This window comes from Sodiomyces alkalinus (genome assembly GCF_003711515.1).
Source record: "Sodiomyces alkalinus F11 unplaced genomic scaffold SODALscaffold_1, whole genome shotgun sequence".
Taxonomy (NCBI): Eukaryota; Fungi; Ascomycota; class Sordariomycetes; order Glomerellales; family Plectosphaerellaceae; genus Sodiomyces; species Sodiomyces alkalinus.
The window spans coordinates 1,502,847-1,529,047 of record NW_021167079.1 but is presented as its reverse complement, the minus strand read 5'-3'; the positions used below and the strand labels follow the sequence as shown (position 1 = coordinate 1,529,047).

Here is a 26,201-nt window from a genome sequence, read left to right as displayed (position 1 = left end):
GTTCGAAGCCTGGTGACATTAGCTGACGCCGATCCGACTAGCATTCCAATTTCCAACTTTGAATACCACGTCATATCGAAAGGAAATCTATTATATGATATAATTGTGTTTGCCTACATATATACCACTAGTATGTGCTACTTATCAGGGTAAAGTCATGTCTTATAATCATTTTAGCTATGATGTTCGAGTCGGGGCATGTCATGCGGGCCGATGGATGGTACAAGGGTGGAGCTGTCGTCGGCTCCGACATTCTCGAGAGCACCGGTGCACCGGGCCGGCCTGAAGCGGGGCCGTCCGGGAAAATCAACTCGGCGATTACATACGTCTAAGCGATGCTCCGATGCTGGGTCACGAGTGTCATTCTTTCTTTGGTCTTGCGGCCACGCCGTTCCGGTTCATATTTCATTCAAATTTTACTAAATTGGCAAGCCCGCCTTTACATTCACGCTTCTGAGCGATTCCCTCGGTGTCATTTCGTTTTCTCTAAGACACCTAACCTGGTCCTTTACCTGACGAACACGGAGATTGCCATGCTTCTTGTCCCTCGAGACACCAGTAGCAAAAAGCCTTTCCGAACAAGCATCCGAGCGCCAAACAACGCTTATGAATTGAACGAAATATGGATAATTAGACCACCTACCACAGATTAGGTAGGTGCGGCCCCTTGCCTTTTTGAAGTGTGAATCCCGGTCCTACTGTGTCTTGTGGCGTGGTAGTTATCGTTGTCGGACCGAAAAGAACACCCCAGCAGAATGGGGCAACGAATGAAGTATGCGGGTCCAACTTTTTAAGTTGATCCATCGACAACTCCTGTTGCACAAAGCGGATAGGGGCGTTTCCCATGACAGAGCAACATACGGAGTAGTGCAGGCCATTGCCGCATTCCGAGGGTCTGGGAAGCCCCTATAGGGAAATACAGGGCAGTCGTCAACTGCGGGAAGAGGCGAGTTAGGTACCAACCTACGTGGTAGGTATGCACTTCGTATGTACATATACGAAGCACAATTTCCCCGTGGCGATGGCGTAGCGTTCAGGCATCACAGGGGTAACCATGGGTTGCGGAGAACAAACAGGGAAGTAAGCCACAAACACGCCAATCGATTCCCTATTTGGGTCACGCAGAGGCGTAGTCAACGTTGTAAATGGCCGGATCGAGAACATCAACCCCACTGTAAGAGAACTGCCCGTGAATTTCCCTTCCCCATGGGACGTCTTAACAACCCTTGTACCAACATGAAGTATCACCGTCGCTCTTCCTCGACGTGAGTACCTGAACACTAGACCCTTGACCCCTCCCATCCTCCATCCTCCATCCTCCATCCTCGTTCCTCGTCCCATCCCATTAGATTTTCGACTGTTTACTCTTCTAGTCCCTTAAGGACAAAGATGGGTTGGGTTTCTTCACGGTTCGCCTTACCCCCTAGGACAACCTACGGATACTTATGGGCCTCTTCCGGTTATTCGGAACCAGCAACCTCGTCGCGTCTCCGCCATTCATCGTTCACATGAATCCAAGCTCTGAGCACCGGAACCCCAGTCGCCTGCCCTAGGAGAGCCCGCTACCGCAACCTCGGCTTCATTTGTAGAGGCAGTTATCCGGCTCTCCGTTAGCCCTGGCCCCGAGATCCTGATTCCTGACCCATGACTTACTCGGACGAACGATGTCCATGTCCTGGTTCACCGACGATGATCAAGATGTGTTCATCCCACCACATTCCCCATTGCCTGTGCAAGAGAACTCCGGAGAGATGAACAGCAACATGCATAGCGAGGCCACAAGACCTAGCCGAAACATTCATGCCCTACAAGAGTTGAGCGATTACCACGACGCCTTGCGAGATGTAAGCACACGCCCAACTGTACGGCGTACCCCAGGCAATCGACAGGAATCTGCAAATCGACCATCCACTCATTCGATAGCTAGGAGAGAGCTCAAAGAGTCGAGAGCGTTGAAGGAGAGTCGCCCATCCAAGTCTCATTCCACCATCATCTCCAATACAACTCTGCATCCGCCACCGACGAAACCCCTGCCACCTGTCCCCCGACCACGATTGCCTTCCAAGGGTACCATCGACACATCACCCACCTCTCCGACAATCTCGTCGACCCCTGATCATTGGACATCGAGAGCACCGCGCGGCACCGGGACATTGGTGTCCGCGGCATCTCCTGGAGGGGAATCATGGACCGCATCTTCCCGCGAGAGCCGGCTCACCCCTCTTACCCTCGGATCGCTGGCTGAATCCTTAGCCTCGCCCATCACCATTCCCCATGTTGAACCTGGACTTGAACCTAGGCCCCTGCCTCCGACCCAGGCCCAGGCCCAGCCTCAGACTCAGGTCACGCCACGCATCGACGTGGTCCCCTCGAAGCGGCTCTCCCACAACAACAAGGATCGCGGCAGCATCTCCTACATTGACGTCTCCCCCTCTTCGACCATTCTAGCCAGCAAGCAAGGCAACCACATGATCAGGCTCTGGGACGTGCCGCAAGAAACCTTAGCGAGCACCATCAAAGTCCGCTTCTATGTCCAGACCCAGCCCCGATCGAGAGACTACTTTGTCCGGAGCCATGCTATTCTCTCCGAAACGGCAGCCCTCATCGCCATCGCCACCGCCTTCGGCCATACCCTTGAGATCTGGAACTGGTCCAAGTCGAAGAAACTCCAGACCATCGACGACGCCTACCGCTGGGCCTCCGCCCGCGGCGACATCTTCCAAGCCAACTGGCCGTCCCTGGCCACGTACCGAGAAGACCGCGACACCATCGACCTGTATCCCCTGAGGCAAGCCCGCGCCGACAAACCGTTCGACAAGCCGTTCGATAAGCCCCGGACCATCGACCTCCGCCTCACCGGCCTGCCGCACGTCCCCAAGTGTCCCGAGCTGGCCTACTCTGCCACGGGACCCCTGCTCATCGCCGCCGCCGGACCCCGGACCCCGAGACCGGGTCACCCGCCCCCCGAGCACGGCCCGATGCTCATCGCCTGGGAGGTAGACGACGTCGCCAGCCCCTCGCACAAGCCGTACAAGTTCATCATGCCGGCGGCCCACGCAGACCTCGCCATGGCCCTCCCGTTTTGCCTCGTCACGTATGGGAGCGTCGCCGTATCCATCTGGATCCCGGCCGCGTATCGCCTGGTCGAAGGGAAGGGCAAAACGGGCGGCGGCTCGAGGCTGGAACCGGCCCCCGTTACGGCCAGGCACGTTCTCTTGTGGGACTTTTCCGCCAACACCGCCTGGACCTACGCCATTCCCGACGCCGTCGCCTGCGTGTCCCCCGACTGTCGGTTCGTCGCCTACTGCTGCGACCACAAGGCCGGCGTGGCTATCCTGGACGCCATGACGGGGCGGGAACTGTGCTGGTTGCACGTGGGCAAGGAAGAAGAGTCGATCCATTCCAGCGACGGGTCGTCCGTCCTTTCCAGAGTCTCCGGGGGGTCGTCCGAGCAGTCCAAGGGTGCGCACCAGATCACCGAGCTGTGTTTTTCGGCGGATGGGAGCCTCTTTTATGTCGGAGATGGGGCCGGCAGTGTCCGTGTCTATCATATCAAGGAGCCTCAAAGAGAAGATATGTTACGACCTGGCATGCCGGTGGACACATGCATCGAAAGCTCCAATGGGGGCATAGAGAAATCATTGTTCATGGTCTGACTTATAGATATATATCAGCCGGCAGAAAGGCTGATCTCTCTGCAGAAACCACCGACGACCCATTAAAACGCTCACAAATACCGCCCCGTGATATCTAGGCTGGGTGAGAATGAGATGCGGTGTTCGTCTTCGCGGTCGTACTTGCCATCGGGTATAACTTCGCCGGGCGTCCATGTCGGCACCGACATGGAGCTGGTCAGCGTGGGCAGCTTTGGCGTTATGGTCGGCCTGTGGTCCTATCCTTGACTCCTATGATCCATCGTCATCGTTCTAGTCACGCCCCAGGCAAACATCGCCTGGTCTCCGAATACCTAGTATCCCTCGTGATCTCGTCTTCACATCGGCGGCCTCACCGTACTCCCCCTCTCCGTCTTCGTAGTATTCCCCGTCCTCGTCGCCATAACCCTCTCCGTTCTCTCTCTCGTGCTGAGCATCCTCGTCGTAATATTCGACCTCGTCACCCCCTTCATCCTCGTCGTACTCCTCATATTCGCCCCCAGCTACTTCGGCAACAGAAAGATCGTTCCCAGCACTTGCATCAGGTTCACCGAACAGCCGATGAAAGGACCCAAGAGTCTTGTCTCCCAATCCAGATATCTGTGCCATGATGTCCGCCTCTTCTTCATCCACAGCTTCGTCGTCGTCGTCGTCGTCGTCGTCGTCGTCGTCGTCCGCTTCATCGATTCCCTCGTCTATCCCTTCCAGACCGGCCTTGTCGGATCCCATAAAAAAACGAGGCCCACTGGCCTGTTGGCCCCCATTCCGGGCGCCATCCCCTCTGCCGAGTGGGCGGAGATCGGCCTGGACAGGCATATACCGGTTGGGGTTCGAACTTCGAGGCGTCTCCGACCCCTCCATCGACTCGCTCGCATCCTCCGTGTCAGCTGCCGCCACGCTGTCCGCCTTGACGCCCTTGACCCGGTAGTCGAACCCGCCCTTCTTCTTCTTCTTGGGCACCTTCCAGTTCTTGCCGTACATGACGCGCATCTCGTCCTCGGTGAGCTTGAGATCCGGCACCGGCAACCTCGTGGCCCCGGCCCCCGGCTCGGGCGTCTTGTCCCTGACTTGGACGATCTCGGCGAAATCCTCGTCCGCCAGCTTGCGCCCGAACTGGATCGCCATCATCTTGGTCTTCATCACCGCTTTGAGCTTGGCCCACGTCGTGGTGTGGAACCAGCCGCTCCCCAGAAAGTCGCACGTCGACCGCACCGGCGCCTGCTCCACGATCCTGACCACCACCGGGTCCGTGATGTCGCAGATCTGCCAGATCTTGCTGTCGGTCCAGAACGACTTGCCGTCGAAGATGTGGCTCATGAAGTTCTCCCCCATGGGCTGCCTCTGGTCCGCCCTCATGCTCCGCAGGCCGTGCCACGTCTCCCCCGCGTACCCGGGCCTCAGCTTACGCAGGTTGAAGAGGAGCGTCTGGTACTTGCGGCACGAAGGGTCGCTGCGAGGGTCGAAGCCATACTTGATGACGGCGTCGCGGAACGGCCCCCCGCGAAACTGGTACCCCACGAATCCCGTGCAGCGCTTCATGATGTGGGCGTTCCGCACCCGGTCCCCGAGCGCGTTGAGCAGGGACCGCCGCGTCCAGATGGGCCGTTCCTCCATCAGCTTGCGAGCCGTGGCAATGCAGGCCCTCACGTCCTCGTCGTCCCCGTCGTACTCGAACTGGGGCGCTTCCGGGATGGGATACTGGTCGGCGCTGAGAAAGTAGCCGACCAGGGTGGGCATTTGGGTGTTGACAAGCGTCTCCTTGCCCGTGTGATCTAGCTCGGGCCGTACGTAGGGGTTCTGCGCATAGCCGTAGTTGAACGGGAGGCTCACCGTTGGTGTCCATGCCGGCGGCGGGATCAGATCGACGTTGGGCCCAAAATCCGTTCCCTCTCGAAACCTGAATTCCCGCATCTTGGTGACTAGAATCATTGTCAATTGATCCCGTTTGTCTTGGAAGGATTTTGAACAAGGAGAGGCAAAAAAAAAGAAGAAGAAAAAAAGAAAAAGAAAGAAAAAGAAAAGAAAAAGAAATAAAAAAAGAAATTCCGACGAGAGAGGGCCAACTTACTATCTCCTGACAAGACCTGTTCCCTGAATCTCGTGATAAATGGGGACTGGTCCATATCCCATTGATAATCGGCCAAGGCTAAGACGACAATGTTAGTCAACATGGCGAACCGACAGTTGCCTCGGACTGCAGGGAGATAGATTCGTACATCGAAAGCGGTGAGTGCCCTTCACGACTCCGACAGCCTCGACCCGATAGTTGTCGACATTGTCCTGCAACTTCCGCCTGAGAACCCGGGGGTTGTCGAGTCTCGACTTGGAGCACACATTGTGTCCTCGCTGTGGAGGCGCAGGTGCATCCGGATTCGGCGCCTCGACATCGCCCTCAAAGGGCCCGTTCGAGCCCTTCTTCCGCTTCCTGCCCGTGCGCTTCGGCACCGTGACCTTGAGCACAATGTTGTGGGTTGCAGCCTGGTGGGAGAGTATAGGTCTCCGGAAGGGACTTTCTGGGTTGAGGTAGAACGGGATGGAGAGCCGATCCAAATCGAGGACCTGCATGGTGTAAGCTGAAGAGGCACCACGACCAAGGTAGCATCCCGAGGGGTTGTTTTTCTTTGGGGCCTAACCTACGTTGCCAAAGGTGGAGATATTGCCAAAGGCCTTTTCCGCCCGGTCGAGGTTCATTACAATCATGGGCACCTCGACAGCCCCAATGATGCGTTTGGCAATTGGGTATATCGGGGCGACATCCTCGGGTGTATCGTCAGCATCGCCGTCAGAAAAACTTTGCAACGACGGCTCTCCTGGTCCCGCGTCGACCGAAGCTGCTGATCTCGACGCGTCAACGACTAGGCTGTCCACCACCGAGCCGACAACGTCCTCAACTTCCATTATCCCCGGAAGCTTGCAAGCTGGGAGTTTGGAATGTGGCTGCTTCTGCGTCAGACCTCAAAAACCCATGCAGTTCGACGACTAGAAAGTGATACCTCGCAAAAGGGAGTTTTATATATGAGCTCCAATCGTGCATCCCTTGGCAGACATTCTAAGATTGGAATGTGGACTCGAGCTTTGATGTCGTAGGTTCTCGGTATTTCTCTTGGAGCGCGGGATGACTTGAGGAACTGTAAGGCGTAAAAAGTATAGACAAATGGGCCTGTTCCTGTGCGTGGTAAAAAGTGAGTAAGATGCAGTGTTTCCTGTTAGTTTGGATACGTTGGAAGGTTCACAGCTTCGAGGTGGGTGAGAGAAAGATACACATTATGGAGTACACGTGAATGCTTCACCGAGCTCAGCTCGGTCAGCTCCGGGGCCGGCACAATTAAGGAGAGACAATTGGATAAGAGGTTACACCGTGTTAGGAGTAGTATGAAATGTCATATTATGTGGTATATTCCATAAGGGCATACTGTGTAGGGGCTCATGAAGTCATGATTCGTTTGGGAAGTGGATTCATTTGCGGAGACTTACAAGTCCCGTGACCAATTCAAATGGTTTGTGCTGGCTGGCTTACCTCATTCTTGCCCAGTTACAGCCACCTTAGGAACTGGTGCAACCCGCCATTGACACTGGAAAGCTCCCTGTAGCTTTAGCGAGATCCCCCCTGAATCACTGCGTCCTCGTCCTCCTCACCACCTCCCTTCGTTCGTCACACCCACACTGGTTCGCCCATCTTAGGTCAGGTTTGGCCCCGCAACATAGCCATTTCAGCCCCCATCTTAATTACCTTTCTCTCATCAGCCCGAGCACTGACCGGCAACGCAACATAACGCCTGGAGAGCTTCTACTCTACTGTGAGCCAATATTCCTATCCATTACGCGTTTGACGTCCTCATACCTTTCCTGCCTTTTCTCCCTGTCCAACATCACATCACCGTGCTGCATCTAATCTAGTCTTTTCGCGGAGCCCGCTGACCTGCAGCCATCTCAGGAGTCTCGACCCTGGTTGTTCGTTGTTCCCTTGGCTCTGGTGCACCACGATTCCACGACTACCCCCAATCGGTCCTGCCCAAGCCCTGACATCGCCAGACAGTCGGGACGACAAGCGCCTTCCACGTCAATTCGACGCGATACGCGATACAAGACGGAACTTTGGCCTTTTACGTGCCTGGTTTATCCCGACGTCCTAACAATCGACGCACAAGAGACGAAGCAACGAAGGAGATACATACATAGGAGGCGGTGTCGTGCCACCCCTGTTCCTCCCACGCTGGCCCAAAAAAACGCTGCTTCCTGGTCTATTGCTGCATTCCCATTAACAGGAGGTCCATATTGATCATCACTCTCTCCGACTTGCCTCAACTGAACTCGCGCCGCGACGACTCGAAACCCTATTTTCTCCCCTTTGGATTTTCTCTCATCCGGACCGGGCTTCGTTCGCATTACTGTATCCCGGCCGACGTTGGGCGCCCGCGTCCACCGGCTGTGCGCTACCCTGAAGCTTGCCTCTTACGGGCCCCATTCTCGGACCCCTTCAATCGGCCTCTCGACCAGTAGATTGTCTGCATCCAATTCCTCCATTACCCCACTGCAACTCTCCGGTCATCAGTCTTCCTCACCACAAACGTCTCCCAACAGCGCCCCTTTACGACAAGGGACCTGTCTACCGTAGCCGTCGAGATGAACCGTTTCAGTCAACGCGTTAAGGTACGTGTTCAACCCTTTTTTTCCTTTTCCTTTTCAGGGCTGGTTGCAGTCTATGCGGCACTCGTCTTTTATCTTGTTATTTTCTTTCCCCCTTCTTCTCCTTTGTACTTACTGACAGGTTCCCTTCCCTTCCTCCCAGGCCCAGTTGTCGCGCGGCAAGGATCCAAACAAGCCAAAGAAGAATAAGGATTCCAAAGATGGAACCGCCTCGCCGTCATCCTCGGGCTCGGGCCGCGACGCGAACCAATCTCCTGTTCTGACCCCGACATCCTCCACGTCCACACTCAACGATATCCGCAATAAGCCTTTGCCCCCAAACACCACGGGCGGTGACCATGGCGCACCCAATCAGCCCTCCCACCTAGCCAACCAGCAAAATGCAGGCCAGGACCGCTTTGGCGGCCTTCCACAGCCTGCTAATGGGAGTAACACGCCTGTGCGACACGGTACTCTGCCTCCGACCGTCGTAATTAGCCCTAGTGCGCCTGTAAGCATTCCCCAAGTCGCAAACCGACAGACATGATTACATGATTCCCCAGCGAAATTTCCCCCTACAAGTAACTTGTCGCTGACAGACCCTTCCCCCCCGTTTCTCTTCTATAGCATGTCCCTCCTCCCGGTGCCGCAGAGACCATGCCCCACGACCTGGCGCCTCCCAAGGCCGGTGCCAAGTCGCTCATGTTCGATCGACTGCACCAGACGCCCAAGGACGTGCCCGAAGGCCTGAGAACGCCGAAGCGTCAACACTCGTCTCGCTTTGACATCTCCGCCCACCGCGAGCTGGAGAAGTTGCCCGGTTTCCACGAAGTCCCCCCCAACCGAAGGCAAGACTTGTTCATGCAAAAGATTGATCAGTGCAACGTCATTTTCGACTTCAACGATGCCAGCGGCGACATGAAATCCAAGGAGATCAAGCGACTCGCCCTGCACGAGCTCCTCGATTACGTCGCGAACAACCGCCAAGTCATCACGGAGCCGATGTATCCTCGCGTCGTCGAGATGTTCGCCAAGAACCTGTTCCGACCCATCCCGCCACCCATGAACCCCCAAGGCGAGGCATTCGACCCGGAGGAAGACGAGCCTGTGCTCGAGGTTGCGTGGCCCCATATCCAGGTCGTCTACGAGTTCTTCTTGCGCTTCATCGAGAGCCAGGACTTCAACACCAATATAGCCAAGGCCTACATCGACCACGGTTTCGTCCTCTCGCTGCTCGAGCTGTTCGACTCGGAGGATCCCCGGGAGAGGGATTTCCTCAAGACCACCCTCCACCGCATTTACGGCAAGTTTCTCAATCTGCGGTCTTTCATCCGCCGCTCCATCAACAACGTCTTCTTCCAGTTCACTTATGAGACGGAGCGTTTCAATGGCATCGCCGAGCTTCTCGAGATTCTCGGCTCCATCATTAACGGCTTCGCCCTCCCATTGAAGGAAGAGCACAAGACCTTCTTGACCCGCGTGTTGATACCCCTACACAAGGTCAAGAGCTTGAGCATGTACCACCCGCAACTTGCGTATTGCATTGTCCAATTTCTTGAGAAGGACGCGTCCCTCACGGAAGAGGTAAGGACTTGACAAATCCCACATGCTTTCCTTTCCCTTTTGCTGTTCTTTTCTTTCTTTCCTCCCCCCCCTTTCTCTCTACTCACACTCAACGATAGGTCGTTCTCGGCTTGCTCCGTTACTGGCCAAAGACCAACAGCACGAAAGAGGTTATGTTCCTCAACGAGGTCGAGGACATCTTTGAGGTGATGGATCCCGCCGAGTTCGCCAAGGTCCAAGAACCCCTCTTCCACCAACTGGCCAAATCCGTCGCTAGCCCCCATTTTCAAGTCGCGGAACGTGCTCTCTATTTCTGGAATAACGAGTACTTTTGCAACCTGGTTAGCGACAACGTGGAGATTATCCTCCCGATTATGTTTGCGCCGCTCTTCGAAAACTCCAAGGGGCATTGGAACAGGTGAGACATTGGTTTTCTGGCATACGATACACTTGGTGATGCTTGTTGAGACTCTTCCATTCTAATCTTCATATTCGTGTGTGCTAGGACAATTCACGGCATGGTCTACAACGCTATGAAACTGTTCATGGAGATCAACCCCCAGCTGTTCGATGACTGTTCTCACGAATATACCGAACACCAGAAGAACGCGGCGGCCAGACAGGCTGAACGAGAGATGAAGTGGGCTGCACTCACGCAGCAAGCAGACATGAGGCGACAGATGAACGGCGCAGCAAACTCCTCGCTTACCAAGCTAGACGAGGAGGACGCCGCCGAAGACAACCAGAAGCGGCTGGATTCGCTCAAGCTGAAGGATGGGCGGCCATCGACCCATGAACGGCACGGATCAGCAGGCTCTAGTCGAGGCCAGAGATGATGCGGCCAACCGACCCAGCCTTTCTCTGTCCCAGTCTCGACTTTTTGGCTTCTCGACTCGGCAGTTTAAACTCATTGCCCATTCCACACACCCCCCGATGACTTTTCGACTTTTACGAGCCATCCTGATTTTCCATTGCGAAGCCATAGAGACGGACACAGGGAACACATGGTTGTTGTCTTCCCCCTGCGGTTGTTGGGCTTTAGGGTGCGCAAATCCACGCAACACCCCTCGGCAATTTGAGGCGACTTTTGTCTGCTTTGATTTTCAGGCAGGGCGCCGAAACCGTTCTGTTGGGCGTTTCGTCTCTAGCTTCGCATACTGCCAACGCGCGATATTAGCAGAAGCGGGTGCAAAACGATGCTGCGATGGAATGAATACAGTATGACGGGACTCCGGATGGGAACAACCCTTTAAAGTGGGAGAGACGGAGCTTTCAGTGGCTTGCCTACCTCGAAGCGGACGGGTCCCCGTGGTCTCTTTGCCTGGCTGTGCTTTGCTTCGCCCCCTTTTCTTCCCCGGAAATTTGGTGTTCGCTTGAGACGATATGAGAAATCGGCGACTTTGTCAACACATTGACCTCCGTGAAAGGATCCGGGAAAAGAAGACCAAAGGTCGGGACCAATTGGGCTGCGATATCTTGTTTCAGGCCACTACTTCTTCCGTTGCTTGCTTGTTTGGAGTGGTCAGTTGGGGATGAATAAAAGGGGCTTTCATGATTCACGTCAAGGAGCTGGAGATTGGAGGACACTGGAACTGATAATTGTTCTCTTCTCCTTATTTTTTCTTCTTCTTCTTTTTTCCTTCTTCCTATTTTATTCTTTGGGGTTTCTTATCCTGTTCCCAACGAGGACGAGGCGAGCAAGATATGGCTCTTTATCCGTCCCAGGCGCATAGCGGATACATAGGAATGTCCCGAGTTCTTTTCTCTTCCTTCTTGTCCTGGCTTTCCCCCATCCCCTCTAAGGGGCCCATTTTCGTGTTTGCATGGGCGGACATTCTTGCGTTTGGCTTCTTCTTTCCCAGCCCTTCTCTCTGTCCGGAACACGGATGGCTTGTGGGGACATTGGGAATTGCGAGGGCCGGGAGGTTCTCAGCTTTTCACGAGCAGCTTCTATGTAGACGGTGAATGAGGACACAGACGTAATCTAGCCCGAGAAGCGGATAGATCTAGGGATTTCCCTTGTTTTCTTCCACCGACAGAAGGAGTCTCGGGAAAACCACGAGGCGTGCCGATAACGGCTGGACAAAAAAGGGTATCCATCTGGCTATGCCCTTGACTGGCTTGGGGTGGCCGCTAGCGGTAATGGCAGGCCTCATGTTAGAGAGGCTGAACGAAGGTTTGATATATATGGTGAATCATGTTTCATGTTGAGCTTACATGACAGATGCCATGTCATGTCGACGCCTCGCATTTCCTCTAGCTAAATTACACACCATGGCAAGAATGCTTGGTCGGACAAAGCTTCATAAACACGCCCCGCTCCACGACGCTTTCCCGCCATACTCGAAGTTTCCTTTTATTTTTATTTTTTATTTTTTTTACCACCCACGTCCTCCACGGTCGTAGCCACCTCTCCCTCCACGGTATTGTCCGTGTCCACCACGACCATACTGCGGTGGAGGGGCCGGTGGGGGAGGAGGTCCCTGTTGATGCCATCCACCCGAATAAGGACCGCCTGGGCCGGTGGGGTTAGGCGGGATGGGGGGAGGGGGAAACCAATTTTGAGGCGGACTTCCCATGGGCAGTGGAGGGGGAGGAGGCGGGGGAGGCCAGCTTCCCTGGTAGCCTTGCGGGGGAGGCGGCGGCGGTGGAAGCCCGTGGAAAGGGTTCATACCGCCGGCCATGGGTGGTGCATGGGGAGGGAACGGAGGATGGGGGTTCATAAATGGCTGAGGGGGATGCTGCGCGGCGCTATTGCTGTTGTAGCGAGATGGACCGTCATGGTCAAAGTCGCTCGGAGGCTTGTTGTGGTGTGACTTGGGACCGCGAGTCGGCGAGCGGGAACGGCACCTGTCTCTGGTCCTGTCCCCGGAACGGGATCGTGACCGCGACCCGTCCTTACGGCGCGGTGTCCGGGATCTCGAGCGGCTGTAGGAGCGTGGACGATAGCTCTTCCGAGGAGGGGTAATACTCCGGCTTCGGCTGGGACTCCCTGAGGAGCCGGGAAAGAGGCGGCGTCGCTTGAAAGCTGGAGGTGAGACGCTGAGGCTGGATCGGCCGCCGGCAGCAGCGCGGGATGGAGACCTCGAACGGCTACCCCTGCTCTTGCTTCTGCTAATGGTCCTGCTCCTGTTCGACAGGGAGCGAGCGCTGCGGCCACGATCACGATCGTCGGTCTGGTGTTTGCTCTTCCGGTCACGTTGCTTCATCTTCTCGCAAAATCCCCGTGACCAGCCGTAGTACGTCTCCCCGCCGATGAGTTCGCCAGTAATCTCGTCGAAGAGGACGCGCTCGCCCATCTCGCTGATGGAAGTGGAGTGCTGGACGTCCTCGTCGTCATGGTCGTCCTCTGGCTTGCGGCCCCTGCTGTAGATTCTTTCGACATCCCGGAGGAGATCCTTCACCGCTTGTGCGAGGGCCTTGTCGGCCGGACCGGGAGCTAGCTGGAGCGGCTTGATCATATCCGGCTGCATCGGCTTCGTCGAGTTGGGTGTGAGGTGGGGCAGCCAGTTGGCGGCTGGGATGTCGTACCACGGCATGGACGGATCGCCGTGCATAGCCGGGATCACAAAGGGGACTTGGCGGTTGCTAGGCTTGGTGGTTTGGGCGGCACCGCCATCTTGCTGTTGTTGTTCCTTTGCCGCCAGTTTGGAGGCGTTCGCCCCGGACAGCGCCTCGCGAATCGTATCACGCAGCTTGTTGAGGAAGGCCGACGGGTAGTATCGGTGTTCCTCCCAGAGGGCAAGCAGGTTCTCAAGCTTCTTCGCATGCTTAGGAGCGTGTTGAAACGCAGCAGCATTGTGGAACAGCGTCGGGAGGCTCGACTCCAGGGTTTTGGCGCAAGCATCGTCACGCTCCCGAATAACGGTTTGGTAGAGAACATCGTTGAGTAGGTACAGGAGGTGTAGATGCCTCCTTCGGAGCGAGGGCTTGGGCCTAGAATTCGGCGACTTCTCTTTGGCTGCCTCGCCGGCGAAAGAGCCGGAGAGGGCTACCAGGTACTTGGCGAAGGCGCCGACGCGTGCCGACGACGGGAGCAGGTGGGAGAGGATCCATTGCTTGCAGTTCTAAGAGAAATACATCCAAGTCTGTTTTAGTTTCGGTGTGTCACAAGCGCTGCTGCGAAGGAGGGCAGCGAGGGATGGGCGAGACAGGCGCCGCATCAACAGGCAGGCCACGCAGGCAGGAAGGTAGAGGTAGAGCGAGGGCGGCCGGTTGGAGCGGCGAAGGGCAGTCAAACCTGGACATTGGGACGAGAGCATTGGGTGATGGTATCAGTGAGGAGGGTGTGGAAGGCTTCAATCTCGGGCCTCGTCAAGGGCGTGGGGTCCTTGCGGAAAAGGACTGCGCTGAAGTTGACTTTGGCTATGGCGAGCTCGGGATTTGCCATGATATATTGCCCTCGTGGGAGTTCGTTCTCATCCCGAAGTGGATCCGGTTCTGAAAGTAGGAAGTATATAGGGATATGGAGAATGGAGAATGGAGAATGGTGAATGGAGTTTGTTGTTTGTCGAAAATGGAAAATTCGTACGTTGCTGTCACGGAGGTTGCTCTGGGAAAAAGGTACGAAGCAATGAGCTTAATAAGTGCCTACCTAGGTAAGGTACTCCGCGAGGTCGAAGGACTCATTGTCACGGGTTTGGATGTCACGTCCAGCGGTGCGGTCCGTGCTTACGTCAGAGCGCACCACTCCCAGGGCCCCACTCTTCTTATCACCAACGGTAAGAATTCTTTTTTTTTTTTTTTTTTTTTTTTTTGCGGGCATCACGTCGCCGCGGATACGCAAGAAGTGTTTCGCGTTGCGTCAATACAAATGAAACAAACCTGTCACTGCTGGACTTATTGTATTTCCAAGTTGGATTTGGATGAGTGAGGCTCTTCTGCTTCCAGACCTCGTTCCCAGGGACGTCACAGCCACTTGGCTTTATCGAGGGGTCTTTTGGCTCAGCACTCACGTCGAGCATTTTGACAGTAAAAGGTATCATATAATTTTGTCAAGATCATCAGACTGCGTAACAGCAATAGTTCCTGGTGCCGCGGTCGGCGGTTTCTGCTGGCCGACCTCGACATCCGCACCATCCATCTCCTCGTCCGTCTCCCAACCCTGCGCTTCTGCACTCACCGCCCCGGTGTCCGCGGCATCGCCTTCGCTCTCATTCTCCAGATCCTCCTCTGTCGGGAATTTGGGCCGCACGTTGACGGCGTCGTTCTTGTTCACCTCATCCCAGCCCTTTCTCCTGCCCTGGAGGGTGCGTGATCGTCCCTTGCTCTTTTCGATCTTGACTGCCGTCCGTTCGAGGATGGCCTCGGCTCGCTCGAGGTACTTCCCGCGGCGCCTGAGCGACTTGCTGCTCGGAAGTGCTCTGCGACCGTGCTTGGACTTTTTCGTAATCCCGGATTCGTGGTGCGCCTGCAGGACGGCTGGCCGGTAGTCGACCGACTGGGACGGCGGCTTGACGTTTTTGAGAGACTTGTCTGTGTCGATGCTCGGTGAGGTGGCGCGCCGGGCGGCTCTCGAGTGCCTTGACAGTTCTGAATGAAGGACGGGTCAGCTTCCCGGAATGGACAGTGATGTGAATTTTAGACATGACGCCACCTTTCTGTTTCTTTGATGCACTTGGTTTTGCCATGTTTTCTTTTGTTGTTTGGTCGTTACGGGCCAGTCAGTACAATGTCCGCAACGAGTCCGAAGCACCCTAAATTTGCCTAACACGGATAGGTACGCAAAGTCCTGTCGAGAGGACGAACTAGGACGGACTGGGGGTCTGCAAAAATAGAAGAAAACATGTGATGATTATTCCAAGGTAAGCTACCAGCGTTCTGTCGCAGAGGCGAAAGGTAAGAAATGCTTCTGTGGGAGGCTGACTAATATTTGCGATACTTCCTGTGAGCACGGGGGAAAATTACCCATCGCTCCGCGATTACGATGTATGATTGTCCAGCGTCCTGACGAGACATGTTTATAGAACGAATTCAAAGGCATAGACGTTGGTGGCGGTTGATTTGGGATTCTTACAGGCGTTACGGAAAAGGAAGAAGATGGTTGAAGTTGTACGCGTTTGACCGTGTTCGATGTGGAAGTTATGGAAATGCTTCAATACCTTACCTTAGTAAGATAGATACTTGAAGCACTAGTACGGGGCTGTCAGCCTATAATAAGGTACCCTACCCACTAAGGTAGGGGGCCCCTAGCGCGGGCCTAGGCACCTATCCGTACACTTACAATAGGTACTTGCGTCAGCAGATCGGACGCTGAAGGCAGCGACTTCGCGGGGGCAATCGCGCGGACCATTCTGGAAAGGCAAGTCCAATCCTCGAGGCGAAGCAAGAAGCTGGGTTCAGAACTGGTTACACTTTCCGTCTCTGACACTTTCCGTCTCTGCTACTTCGACTACCTAAGGTACCTCCTTCCTACCTTACTATATCAACTCATAGATCACAATTTCCTCCCGTCTCTTTTGCTTTCTTTTCTTTTCCCTCTAATAATAACCTCCTATATATCCTCATATTTCGTCTCTCCTTTTTCTTTTCCCCCTTGTTTCCTTACTTCCTCACTTCCCTCTTCTTTTCCCTTGAGAAGGTTCGTACCTTGCTCATAGCGTGCGCATGGCTCCTGATGGTCCTGTTTCGTTATGCTGACCTGAAGCAGAAGACGAAAGTTAATTCGGTTTCCGTCATAGACTCATAGATCTCTGCCTGTCATCTTCAGCTCTGCGTGCCCTTCTGCTAAACTCTTTTCCGACTCCGCCTCTTTGCGTGGGCCAGCGAACTAGAAACCGCAAGAGAACGACCGCTCTGATCTCTGGGTCCTGGCAAAGGGGAACACATCACCAGCCTTGACGGCTACACCGCTATCTATCTCCTAGGAACCTCTCGTATCCATTCCACTTGCTCCCTACCACCTCGCTCTGCTCCCCCCTCCGACCACGACCTTCGATTACCGGATCAACGAAAGCCATGAGCTTACGGACGCTTTGCTATCCATCACACTGACCAGTTCCAGACTCGACGGAGTGCCTCTCTTCCTACCATGGACTATTCTCGGCTGCGAGCCGCTGCTTTGCGGGATGGCGAGGATGAAGAAGCCGTTACTGTCGACACTCGTGCTTTGATAGACAAAGTGCTCGCCCGCTACTCGGGGGAATGGACAACTCTGCGAGAACTCATCCAGAACGCCGCCGATGCCCAGGCCACCACCGCCAAGATCAAGTGGGAAACCATGCCTTCGACCTCGGTAGCCCTTCCTGCGAATCCGAGCGAATCCGACCTACTCAAACACACGATAGCACATCATACCCTACGGCGGCTTATCGTGCAGAACGATGGTCAGCCGTTCACCAAGACGGACTGGGGCCGCCTCAAGAGAATTGCCGAGGGGAACCCGGATGAGACAAAGATCGGCGCCTTCGGTGTTGGGTTCTACAGCGTCTTTTCTGACTGTGAAGAGCCCTTCGTGAGCTCTGGAGACGAGGCCATGGCCTTTTACTGGAAGGGAAATGCCCTCTTCACCAAGAAGACAACCTTACCGCCCGATCAGCGCAGTCCCGATACGGCCTTCGTCCTCGATTACCGCAATACGACCACCCCTCTGCCTAACCTATTATCCGTCTCCCAATTTCTTGCCACGAGTCTTACCTTCGTGTCCCTTCAACGAATCGAGTTCTGGATAGATAACTGGAGGGTCGTGTCGTTACAGAAGAAGTCGTCCCCGAGCGCTAGCATACCCATCCCGCGAAACCTAGAGACTAGAACCAGAGAGGGTCTGATGACCGTGGCGGCTGTGGACCGCACCAGTACTCAGATCGATGCCTCCTTCATGGGCGTTATCGGATGGAAGCCCCAAAAGACCGCCTCGGCAAAACATTCCGATCCGTATGGCGTGGGCGCCGAGGTACCCTCGCTGCGAAGCTTCTTCTCCCGGCTCACCACAAGTGCTTCGCACGCCGGCTTGCGAGGCAAAGCCAACAAAGACGACGCGGCGCTCCAGGAAACCATAGCGGAGGACGTGACCAAACAGTCCACGTCGACGATATTTCTCCGGGCAACAGCGGCCTCTATCGTCACCAAGGTGTCCTCATCTTTTTCTACCGAGCTAGAACGTGCCACCAAAAAGCCGCCGCCCAAGACGACTAAGATCGCCATTCTCACATCTTCCTTTGACGAAACCCAAGCATCGGAAAGCGCCAACTCGGACGCCACGTCCAAGTCGATTGACATCTTTGCTTCTGTTTTACCCAGCCAAAAGCCCGGTGGCCGAATATTCATCGGGTTCCCGACCACGCAGACCACAGGAGCAGGGATGCATGTCTCTGCCCCCTCGGTGATCCCGACAGTGGAGCGAGAGGCCATCGATCTGAACGCTCGATGGGTCAGAACCTGGAACATCGAGATGCTACGGGCGACCGGCATTGTGGCCCGCCTGGCGTTTATGAACGAAATGGGCGACCTCGACTCTAAATTGCACAGGTCTGTCCAGCCGGGTGCAAAGATCACACACAAGGAAGTGGACACGTTTATGCCCGAAGCTCTGCACATCTTGAAAACCTTCACATTCGGCGACTCGACACCGAGCGGCCAGGTGTCTCAGATAATCGAGGAAGCTTTCTGGACCTCGTTCAAGACGGCGTCCATCGAGGTTTACTCGTCTCGCGGCGTACTTTCGACCTCCCAGGTCCGCATCGATAGTGAGGAGATGAGCAAGTTCGTCGACGGCATTCCTGTCGTCCCATCTCAGCTCAAGAACGACCCGTTCGTAAAGAAGCTCATTGACTTCGGTCTGATCAACCCAATCACCGTGGATGACGTACACAAGGAACTGGGCACGAAGGCACTCGATAAGGACCAACTAATCCACTTCATTCTTTGGGCTGGAAAGAAGTCTCTCAACGGCGAGCTTGATCCCCCGAGCAAGGCACGTCTGTTGGACGTCGCCGTAGCTAGCGTGAGCCGGGATGGTGGTGATCAAGGCCAAGTCATCGCTGTCGGGTCTATCACGAACTACTTGGTCCCCAACGTAATTCCTGCAACCCTCCCCGTCCCGCCCACCACCATTCCTTACGCCTTCACCAGCACGTGCGGCGCTCGGGAGCTGAAGGCGCTGGGCTGGGAGCCCCTCGAAATAGTGCCCTGGCTACGATTTCTGCTGGCCTTCGCTTCCGAGAAGGCGGACGGTCAAAATATGACCAAGACGCCCAAGTTCGCTGTCCAAGTGCTGACGGTTGTGTCGAAAGCATGGGATAACCTGAATCCGAACATGAGGAACACCGTCGTTACGCTCTTACAGGCACACACCGTCATGCCCACGAAAATGGGCATGAAAAAGCCTACCGAGTCGTTCTTCCCAAGTGTCAAGCTGTTCGATGATCTCCCGACCCTGGAGGTCTCTGCCAACTTGAAGGAAAAGTTCCTGGTCGCAATCGGGGTCAGGAAGACGGTCGATCTCGACACCATCTTCACCCGCCTCCTTAACCCGTCGTCGGAGAAAGCGGGCCAGCGGTGGAGCCACATGGAGCTCATCAGGTACCTGGCCTCTGTCCAGGATGATATACCTGCCGCAGATCTGAAGAAACTCAAGACATCCCAGATTTGCCCCGCCGAAGCCGGCCCGAAGGGGCTGGAGCCGACCAAAGGCACTAAACAGCTGTACAAAGTCTCGGATCTCTTCGAGCCCAAAGACACACTCAGAGCCCTGGGGCTACCACTGCTTCAGTGGCCGGGCCCACCAGGAAGCTTCAGGACAAGCAGCGCAGAGGGCAAGTTTCTCATGAAGCTTGGCTTACGGCCATACCCTTCGGCGCCCGAACTGGTGGAGATGATGGCTGGGAACGACGAGGAACGGAGACTCCAAGCAATGACCTATTTCATTGCGAACCATCACATCAATGGGTATGGGGCTTTCAACCTTGCCACGAGTCCCAAGGCCTTCCTGCCGATACAGGGGAATGAAAAGAAGCTGGTCCCCCCATCTGCATGCTTCACAAATGATGCCGCGGCCATCCTAGGATTCGACATCCTCAGGCGCGACCTCTGTGGACATGCAAACAAATTCGGCGTCGCCATGGATCCCCCTATTACGGAATGCGTCTCCCATTTGCTCGCACGGCCGCCTCAAGACCACGGGATGGCCACCAGGCTCTTCGAATATTTCGCGCGACGCCTCGGTGATCTTGGGGGAAGCCAACTAGCCAGGCTCAAGGATGCTCCGATCGTGCCGGTGCAGCGGTCGAAGGTCCCGGACGGACACGAGAAATCGGAGGCCCGGGCGACATCGGTTACCCGCGTCAGCCCGCAGCGATGTTACCTAGGAAGCTCTACGACATACGGCGACATTTTCGATTTCGTAGATTTCGGCCAAAATGCGAACACGTTTCTCTTCAAATGCGGAGCCAAAGCCGAGCCGACAAAGGAGGAAATTGCGCACCTTGCCTGCAGTGAGCCTGCACGCCTCCTGAGCACCCTGCAGAGCCCAGAAAAGTATCTCTCTTTGCTGAAGTCCCTCGCCGAGAATCTACCGACCCTGAGACAAGACAGAGATCTTTTCCGGAAGATGAAGTCTGCACCGTTTCTCCTCGCTTCCAAAGACATCACCTCTCCTCCGTCGAAGGATAAGCTCGTCGATCTGGACGAGGACGAGGAGCCTATTAAACAATATCAACTTGCCCCCGCCAACCGCATCGTTGTTTTGGACGACATCATCAGCTACAGGCTCTTCAGGGATCGCTTGATTGTAGCCCCCGAGGAGGAAGTCCTTGAGGACTTCTACCTAGCACTAGGCGCCCAGACTCTTAGTAGTCTCGTGTCGGAGGAAGTCAGAATCGGGCCTCATGCTCACGATCAGCGAAGTGCTACAGAATTGCGGAAGCACGTGTTGGAGCGCTCCAAGATCTTCCTTCACGAGTATGTCAACTATCGGCGTGACAGTATCAAGCACGATTCGAAGTGGCTGGAGAAGAACATGACGGTCGAGGTGGTCCGCTCCCTAGCGCTCCGCCGTACGCTCAAAGGCAGTCACGGGCAGTCACATTTGGAGAAAAGGTCGGCCGCCAGTGTGCACTTGAAGTCAGGCTGGGTTCTGTACGTGGCTGCCGAGGGCCGTCCTGACATGTACCAGGTTGGCCAAGCGATCTGCCAGCTCTTGCTGGCCAGACCCAACCAGCAAGCGTATCTCTTTTTTGAGCCCTTTTTGACCTTGGATCTGCTTGGATTACGGGCTAGAGGATACAACGTCGATCGCATTTTGCGCGCCAAAGCTGCGCAGGCCAGGATCGCGGAAGAAGAGAGACGCAAGGCGTTAGAAGCCGAGCAGCGTAAAATGCAGGAGAGGGAGGAACAGTGGAATGACAGAGAGGCCAAGGCAGCCGAGGCGGCACGAGAGGCTCCGAGGACCCCGAGGCCGGCCCTGCCGGCTATGCCTGGCTCCTTTGGGAACGACAGCCCCGAGGATGTCCAACCGGCGCCGAGCACCGAGTCGTGGAGGAGAGGCACGGGCGGCTTCTTCTCCAACATCACCCGCCGACTCGGCTTCGACACTGACGATGATGCTCATCCGAAACCACCGCAACTTCCTGGCGCATCGGCTGAAGACGACCAGCACTCGACACCTCCCAGCGGATCCCCGAACATCCAGCGCAAGCCCATGGATGATGGTAGAGTGACGAGCCCGGCCAAGGTGGGGCAGAACCTCCTGAACGCCATCCAGGCCACGAGACCGCACGATTCGAACCACTTATTCTCCCCACCGCGTGTCAACGAGGTCAAGGAGCAGGCCACCTACTGCGACAGCACGCCAGCTAAGAACATCGTCTTTGTCGCTGAGGCTTCCAACGGGATGAAGGTCTACGCCGCTAAGGACGTGTCTGCTGACCCAACCCGCTTCCTGGGAACCCACAGCGGGGCCATAAACGCATTTGCGGCGCTCCTGGTCGAGGTCGGAAACGTCTACTCCCTGTCGCCGCAGGCGCTTCACATGTTCTACGATGAGGTGGGCGGCACGATCGCGTTCAACAGCAACGGCAGCATATTTTGCAATTTGCGGTTTTTCCTCCAACTCCATGCCAACAAGCTGGCCGGCTCCCGTCAGGGCGAGGCGAAAGCCGAGGCGGCCGTGTGGTGGTGGGTTGTCCTGGCTCATGAGCTGTCACATAACCTGGTTGAATCCCACAACTCTGATCACAGTTATTACACGTACGTTGGCGGGAGCAACAGGCCCCATGATGTCCCTGGCATTCGACTGGCGTCTTTCAGCTAACAGAGGAACTTGTAGGGAATCGTTCATTCAGCAGTACTTCGCCAAGATGGTGGCCAAGACACAGCAGTGGGGGGTGACGGCAAACTCCCCCGCCCCATCGACTTTAGAGAGACCGTCACCATCGGAAGGCCTCGCTCATAGACAGCGTGCTCATCCCGTCCTTGTTCCTTCGTCTGCGCCTCCACCTTATAGTGAAGGCAACCCGGTGCCTGGCAATCTACGAAACAGGTCCTAGGATCTTTGCTGATTAGGAGTCTGACCAATGCATCTGCTGCGGCAACGTCGCATGTATTTTGGTTTTGTTTGGTTTCTTTTTTTCTTTCCTCGGAAAGGATTGGTGGGCGTTTTTGGGTGTCCAGGTAATTAGAGAAGAACTTATCCATGGCTGATCATGGTCATTGTACCCACGTCAGATTTGGCATGCTGGCTAGCTAGATGAGGAGATGTGGCATCTCTTTGGTAGTCAACTATTTGAGCTTTCTCTCCCACTTGTTTGCTTAAGTGGTTGGACAGCGTGTACGGAGTATCTACAAGGCGATAGGGCAACGCCCTTGGCGACCAGCACGAGGGCGAGCGAGGGCCGTCATAGAAGAAGACTACTTGGCTTTACCTGATGTAAATGACTTGGACAAACACGCGAAAAATTAGACAATGTCCGCAGTTAAGGAGGAAAAGCAATCCGGTACGCCAAACCTGCTCTGCGATCCGTTTTACTCCCGTGAGATCCTCCTCCAACGCCCTTATCTTCACAAAGAGTTTCGCTAGACTCTGAAAATCCAAGATTTCCCTCATGCCACCGGGGTGTGCGGCCTTTTCTTTTCAAGACCTCCGCTTAGTGCGGCGTTCCGTCCCCTTTGTCTGCGACGACCTTTCGGGGCAGAACCTCGACTTTACGGCTCAGCAGTTGTCTCAGCTCGGGCGTGATGATTTTCTGCGGCTCCTCCTCTTCCCTTGGAGCTGGGCCTTTGCCCTTGTTCGCCCCGGGCCTCTGCGGCGGAGATGACGTTGAGGCATCACGGATGTGGTTTGGGGTTGCAGGACCAGGCGAGGACGAGCCGGAACGGACCTTGGCCGGCTCGGGGCTCTTGAGAGGTTTAGGTGGTGGAAAATTGCCCTTCTTGTCGATGGCTTCAACCAGGCGCTGGAACCGGCGGAACAGGGCCTCGGCGCGGATCAGAGTGGAGTCGAGGTCGATTGTATTGGATAGCTCATTTACTGCAGGTTGTTAGCATTAGCTATTGGCATTGGAGAGGTCGATAAGACAACACAGAGTTATTGACATACCGTACTTGAGCACTTCGTCAAAATGCTGGAGATGATCCATGATCACGTCGCGGTGCTTCTCCAAAATGGCGAGGGCGACGAAGAGGTGGAAGTTACTGGTCAGGTAGTCGGTCCAGAGAACCTCCCACAGATGGAGAATGTCCATCCAGGCGAACTCGCGTTTGAACCACACCAAGAGCATGCGGAAGAAGAAGAAAAAGTTGGTGCTGTCGGCGGACTGCAGGTGTCTATAGAGCTTGGGATCCATAAACTGGACGAGCTGGTCAAGAGTGAGGAGCTGCGAGCGCATGCCAGACTGGTCCCGCAGGAAGTTGCGCTCCATCCGGTCCATGAAGCGCTGGAAGGCCCAAAAGGCAACGGCATCGTCCTGCATGACTGCGTAAACGGGCGCGAGGAGGTCCGACATGCCTTGGACGTAGCCGAGGTCCTTGTTGTACTCGTTATAGGTGAGGAGCATGTCCTTCATCTGCTCGAGGTGGACGTTGGTGCCGACTTCGGAGAAGGGGGAGTCCGGGTCGGGATGGGGTGCGTCCTCGCCGGCGAAGATGGGCACGTTGCGGTCCGTTCGATGTACGTCCTTTTCTGTGCAGCGACGAATGTAAGTGATATGTCCTTCGTATCCCCTCTAATGACCTTTTGCGTATCTCGAAATACGGGAGAGAAAGAAAGACTTACCAATGCGCCCTCGCTGCTCTCTCCACCATTCTCCAACCTCACCTTCGCCGCCGTGATCGACGAGCCTCTCCCACCAGGCGGCCTTGAGCTTAACAAAGGCATCCCGGAGAGAGGAGATCTGGGCTTTCCTCTCGTCGGCAGTGCTGTACCAGTCATAGACGCCGAGAAGGAAGAGCCAGGCCTCCTTCCGCACGCCGTCGTTGGGGTCCAGCCCCCCGTGGAAAATCCTCGCCTTGACTTCGTCGACGGTGACGGAAAGCCTGCCCGTGGTCTCGTCGAAGAATCCGTTCCACTCCTTGAGGGTGACGGGACGCCTCCTGTCCTCGAGCGACATGGTGCTGCTTCCGTCGAGGAGTTCGAACTCGCCGACGTCGGTGTCTTCGAGTTCGAGGACGTCCTTAGCGGTCCATATCCTCTGGCGACGATCGCGTTCGCCCTGCTCGGCGATGCCCATGGCCCAGCGGGCGAGATAGATCCTGGCGCTGTCGAACTCCTCCTGGATGGTCTGCACCTCCGGGTTGCGCAGGAGCCGCCTCACCTGCGGCGGGAGGTTGGGGTTCTGGAGGGCGTCCTGGGCGGCGCGGCGCGTGAGGGTGGTGACCTTGCTGAATTTTTCCATGATGTTCCAGCCGGTCTCCTTGACGAATTTGACGAAAGGATCCATCTGCGCATCTTTGGTGCCCGGACTGGCGGCGCTGTCACCACGACGGCGACTACTGTTGGCGTTGCTGCTGCTGCTAAGGTCGGCGCGGCGAGAGGCGGTGGGCTTACCACCAAAGGCAACACTGTCCTCACGAGACGGCTCGATGAGATAAATATTCGGCTCGGCCTCGGAGCGTTCTATGGAAACATAGCGACGCAGCCAGCGCAGGACCTCGTCGCCACCCCAGAACATCTCTCCTTTCTCGCCGAAAGGGTCGAAGGTATCACGGGCCCTCTTTTTCCGCTTGAGGATGGTGCTCTGGCATTCGTTGTCGTGGAAAAACAAGGCGGGAAAGCTGTCGCCGGCCCTCGTATTGAGGATCAGAGAGCCGTACCACCAGCCCAGGCTCGGGGGGCGGACGAGGAGAGAGTATATGGCGCTGACGGGAATGGCAAAGGCGTAATGGCCCAGCGAGCCGGGGTGGGTTGTGACGGTCGGGGGAGGAGGCACGAGGTAGGATTGTTTCGGGGGAGAGTCGGCATCGCTAAGGTCGACTTTGACGTAAATGCTCTCGGCAGCTCCTAGGGAGGACTCGGGGACCCATGCCAGGAGAAGGTCGGACGACCGGGGGGACGCGGATTCCCCGGCCTGTGAGAAGGGTGACACTGGCCTTTCATCTCGAGGGCCTTTCTGCTGTAGTAGAGCTACGTAGCCGGGGATATTGTCCTTGGCGGAGGGCGTTGGATGGAGGTAGACCTGGAGGTATGGGGTGGCAAGGAAGGTCAGCGTGGTGGTCAAGTCAAGGTTGGGGAGAGGTCCCAAGTCTCGGAGGCAAGTAAGTTTTCGTGTTCTTTTCATTCTTCTCATTCATTCTCATGGTTCTCCTCTTCTTGTTCTTACCTTGCTTTTCGAAAACAAGAGCTTCACTCCACGTCCCGTCTCGGCGTGGGTGACAGTGTTGTACTCGCCCTCATCGTCATCGCTCAACGCGTAGAAGCTCCCGTTGGGGGAAGCAGATCGCTGCTGTGGCTGCTGGGCGGGCAGCGGGGGTGAGGTCATTGCTCGTTGAAGCTGGCAACAGAGCCAGCCGGTGGACGGAAGCGGTGTTGGTTTTGGGTAAGGTATGAAAACGTGTCCGGGACGGCGACAGGATGAAGAAGCATGGAAGGGAGGAAGTTTAGTGATAAATGTGACAGTCACGAGAGGCGGGAAGATGATGTCGAGTTACAAAGAACATGTGACGCGGGTTGCGAATGTAACTTTTCGTACCTGGGTACTGTCGAGTAGACTTCTTACACTTCTCTCTAGAAGTACAGATGACCTGCCCGCAATGTGGTAACGTCACCAAATGGTCAAGAACCATACCTACCTTAGGGGGGGTAGAAGGGATGGTGGGGGCGGGGTATGCATACGTAACGCACTACGTCGCCCGATTAAGGACTGTTCACTCCGTTGTAGACGGGTGACGCGCTATGGACAAGACTGCTACTCCATCTATCTATACGGCAAT

The 26,201-nt window shown here is 55.7% G+C and overlaps 6 protein-coding genes across 6 annotated transcripts; 3 read left to right on the top strand and 3 right to left on the bottom strand.

The window, feature by feature from the left end:
- The first annotated feature begins 1,326 nt into the window (after positions 1-1,326).
- SODALDRAFT_326316 (hypothetical protein) lies at positions 1,327-3,794 on the top strand. Its single transcript, XM_028610137.1, has one exon. It carries the CDS (start codon positions 1,665-1,667, stop codon positions 3,654-3,656), a length of 1,992 nt encoding a protein of 663 aa, XP_028469956.1. The 5' UTR covers positions 1,327-1,664; the 3' UTR covers positions 3,657-3,794.
- SODALDRAFT_287168 (hypothetical protein) lies at positions 3,625-6,857 on the bottom strand. Its single transcript, XM_028608563.1, has 5 exons — positions 6,647-6,857; positions 6,291-6,590; positions 5,870-6,212; positions 5,722-5,799; positions 3,625-5,572 (listed from the first exon to the last, which is right to left on the bottom strand). The coding sequence occupies exons 2-5, from the start codon at positions 6,549-6,551 to the stop codon at positions 3,927-3,929; spliced, it is 2,328 nt and encodes a 775-aa protein (XP_028469955.1). The 5' UTR covers positions 6,552-6,590; positions 6,647-6,857; the 3' UTR covers positions 3,625-3,926.
- A 1,419-nt stretch (positions 6,858-8,276) lies between these two features.
- SODALDRAFT_269883 (serine/threonine-protein phosphatase 2A) lies at positions 8,277-10,678 on the top strand (the record flags this gene model as incomplete). The annotated part of the gene is made up of 5 exons (XM_028607688.1): positions 8,277-8,303; positions 8,443-8,790; positions 8,907-9,863; positions 9,962-10,260; positions 10,348-10,678. 5 exons carry the CDS (start codon positions 8,277-8,279, stop codon positions 10,676-10,678), a joined length of 1,962 nt encoding a protein of 653 aa, XP_028469954.1.
- A 962-nt stretch (positions 10,679-11,640) lies between these two features.
- SODALDRAFT_374509 (hypothetical protein) lies at positions 11,641-16,134 on the bottom strand (the record flags this gene model as incomplete). Its single annotated transcript, XM_028614680.1, has 8 exons — positions 11,641-11,792; positions 12,232-13,909; positions 14,083-14,394; positions 14,478-14,512; positions 14,611-14,759; positions 14,852-15,364; positions 15,439-15,458; positions 16,066-16,134. The coding sequence occupies 8 exons, from the start codon at positions 16,132-16,134 to the stop codon at positions 11,641-11,643; spliced, it is 2,928 nt and encodes a 975-aa protein (XP_028469953.1).
- A 523-nt stretch (positions 16,135-16,657) lies between these two features.
- Positions 16,658-22,428, top strand: SODALDRAFT_8515 (hypothetical protein). Its single transcript, XM_028615743.1, has 2 exons — positions 16,658-22,025; positions 22,105-22,428. Exons 1-2 carry the CDS (start codon positions 16,873-16,875, stop codon positions 22,322-22,324), a joined length of 5,373 nt encoding a protein of 1,790 aa, XP_028469952.1. The 5' UTR covers positions 16,658-16,872; the 3' UTR covers positions 22,325-22,428.
- An 86-nt stretch (positions 22,429-22,514) lies between these two features.
- SODALDRAFT_341664 (GTPase-activating protein GYP7) lies at positions 22,515-25,920 on the bottom strand. The gene is made up of 4 exons (XM_028613048.1): positions 25,592-25,920; positions 24,049-25,447; positions 23,374-23,955; positions 22,515-23,304 (listed from the first exon to the last, which is right to left on the bottom strand). The coding sequence occupies exons 1-4, from the start codon at positions 25,748-25,750 to the stop codon at positions 22,922-22,924; spliced, it is 2,523 nt and encodes an 840-aa protein (XP_028469951.1). The 5' UTR covers positions 25,751-25,920; the 3' UTR covers positions 22,515-22,921.
- Positions 25,921-26,201: the final 281 nt, after the last annotated feature.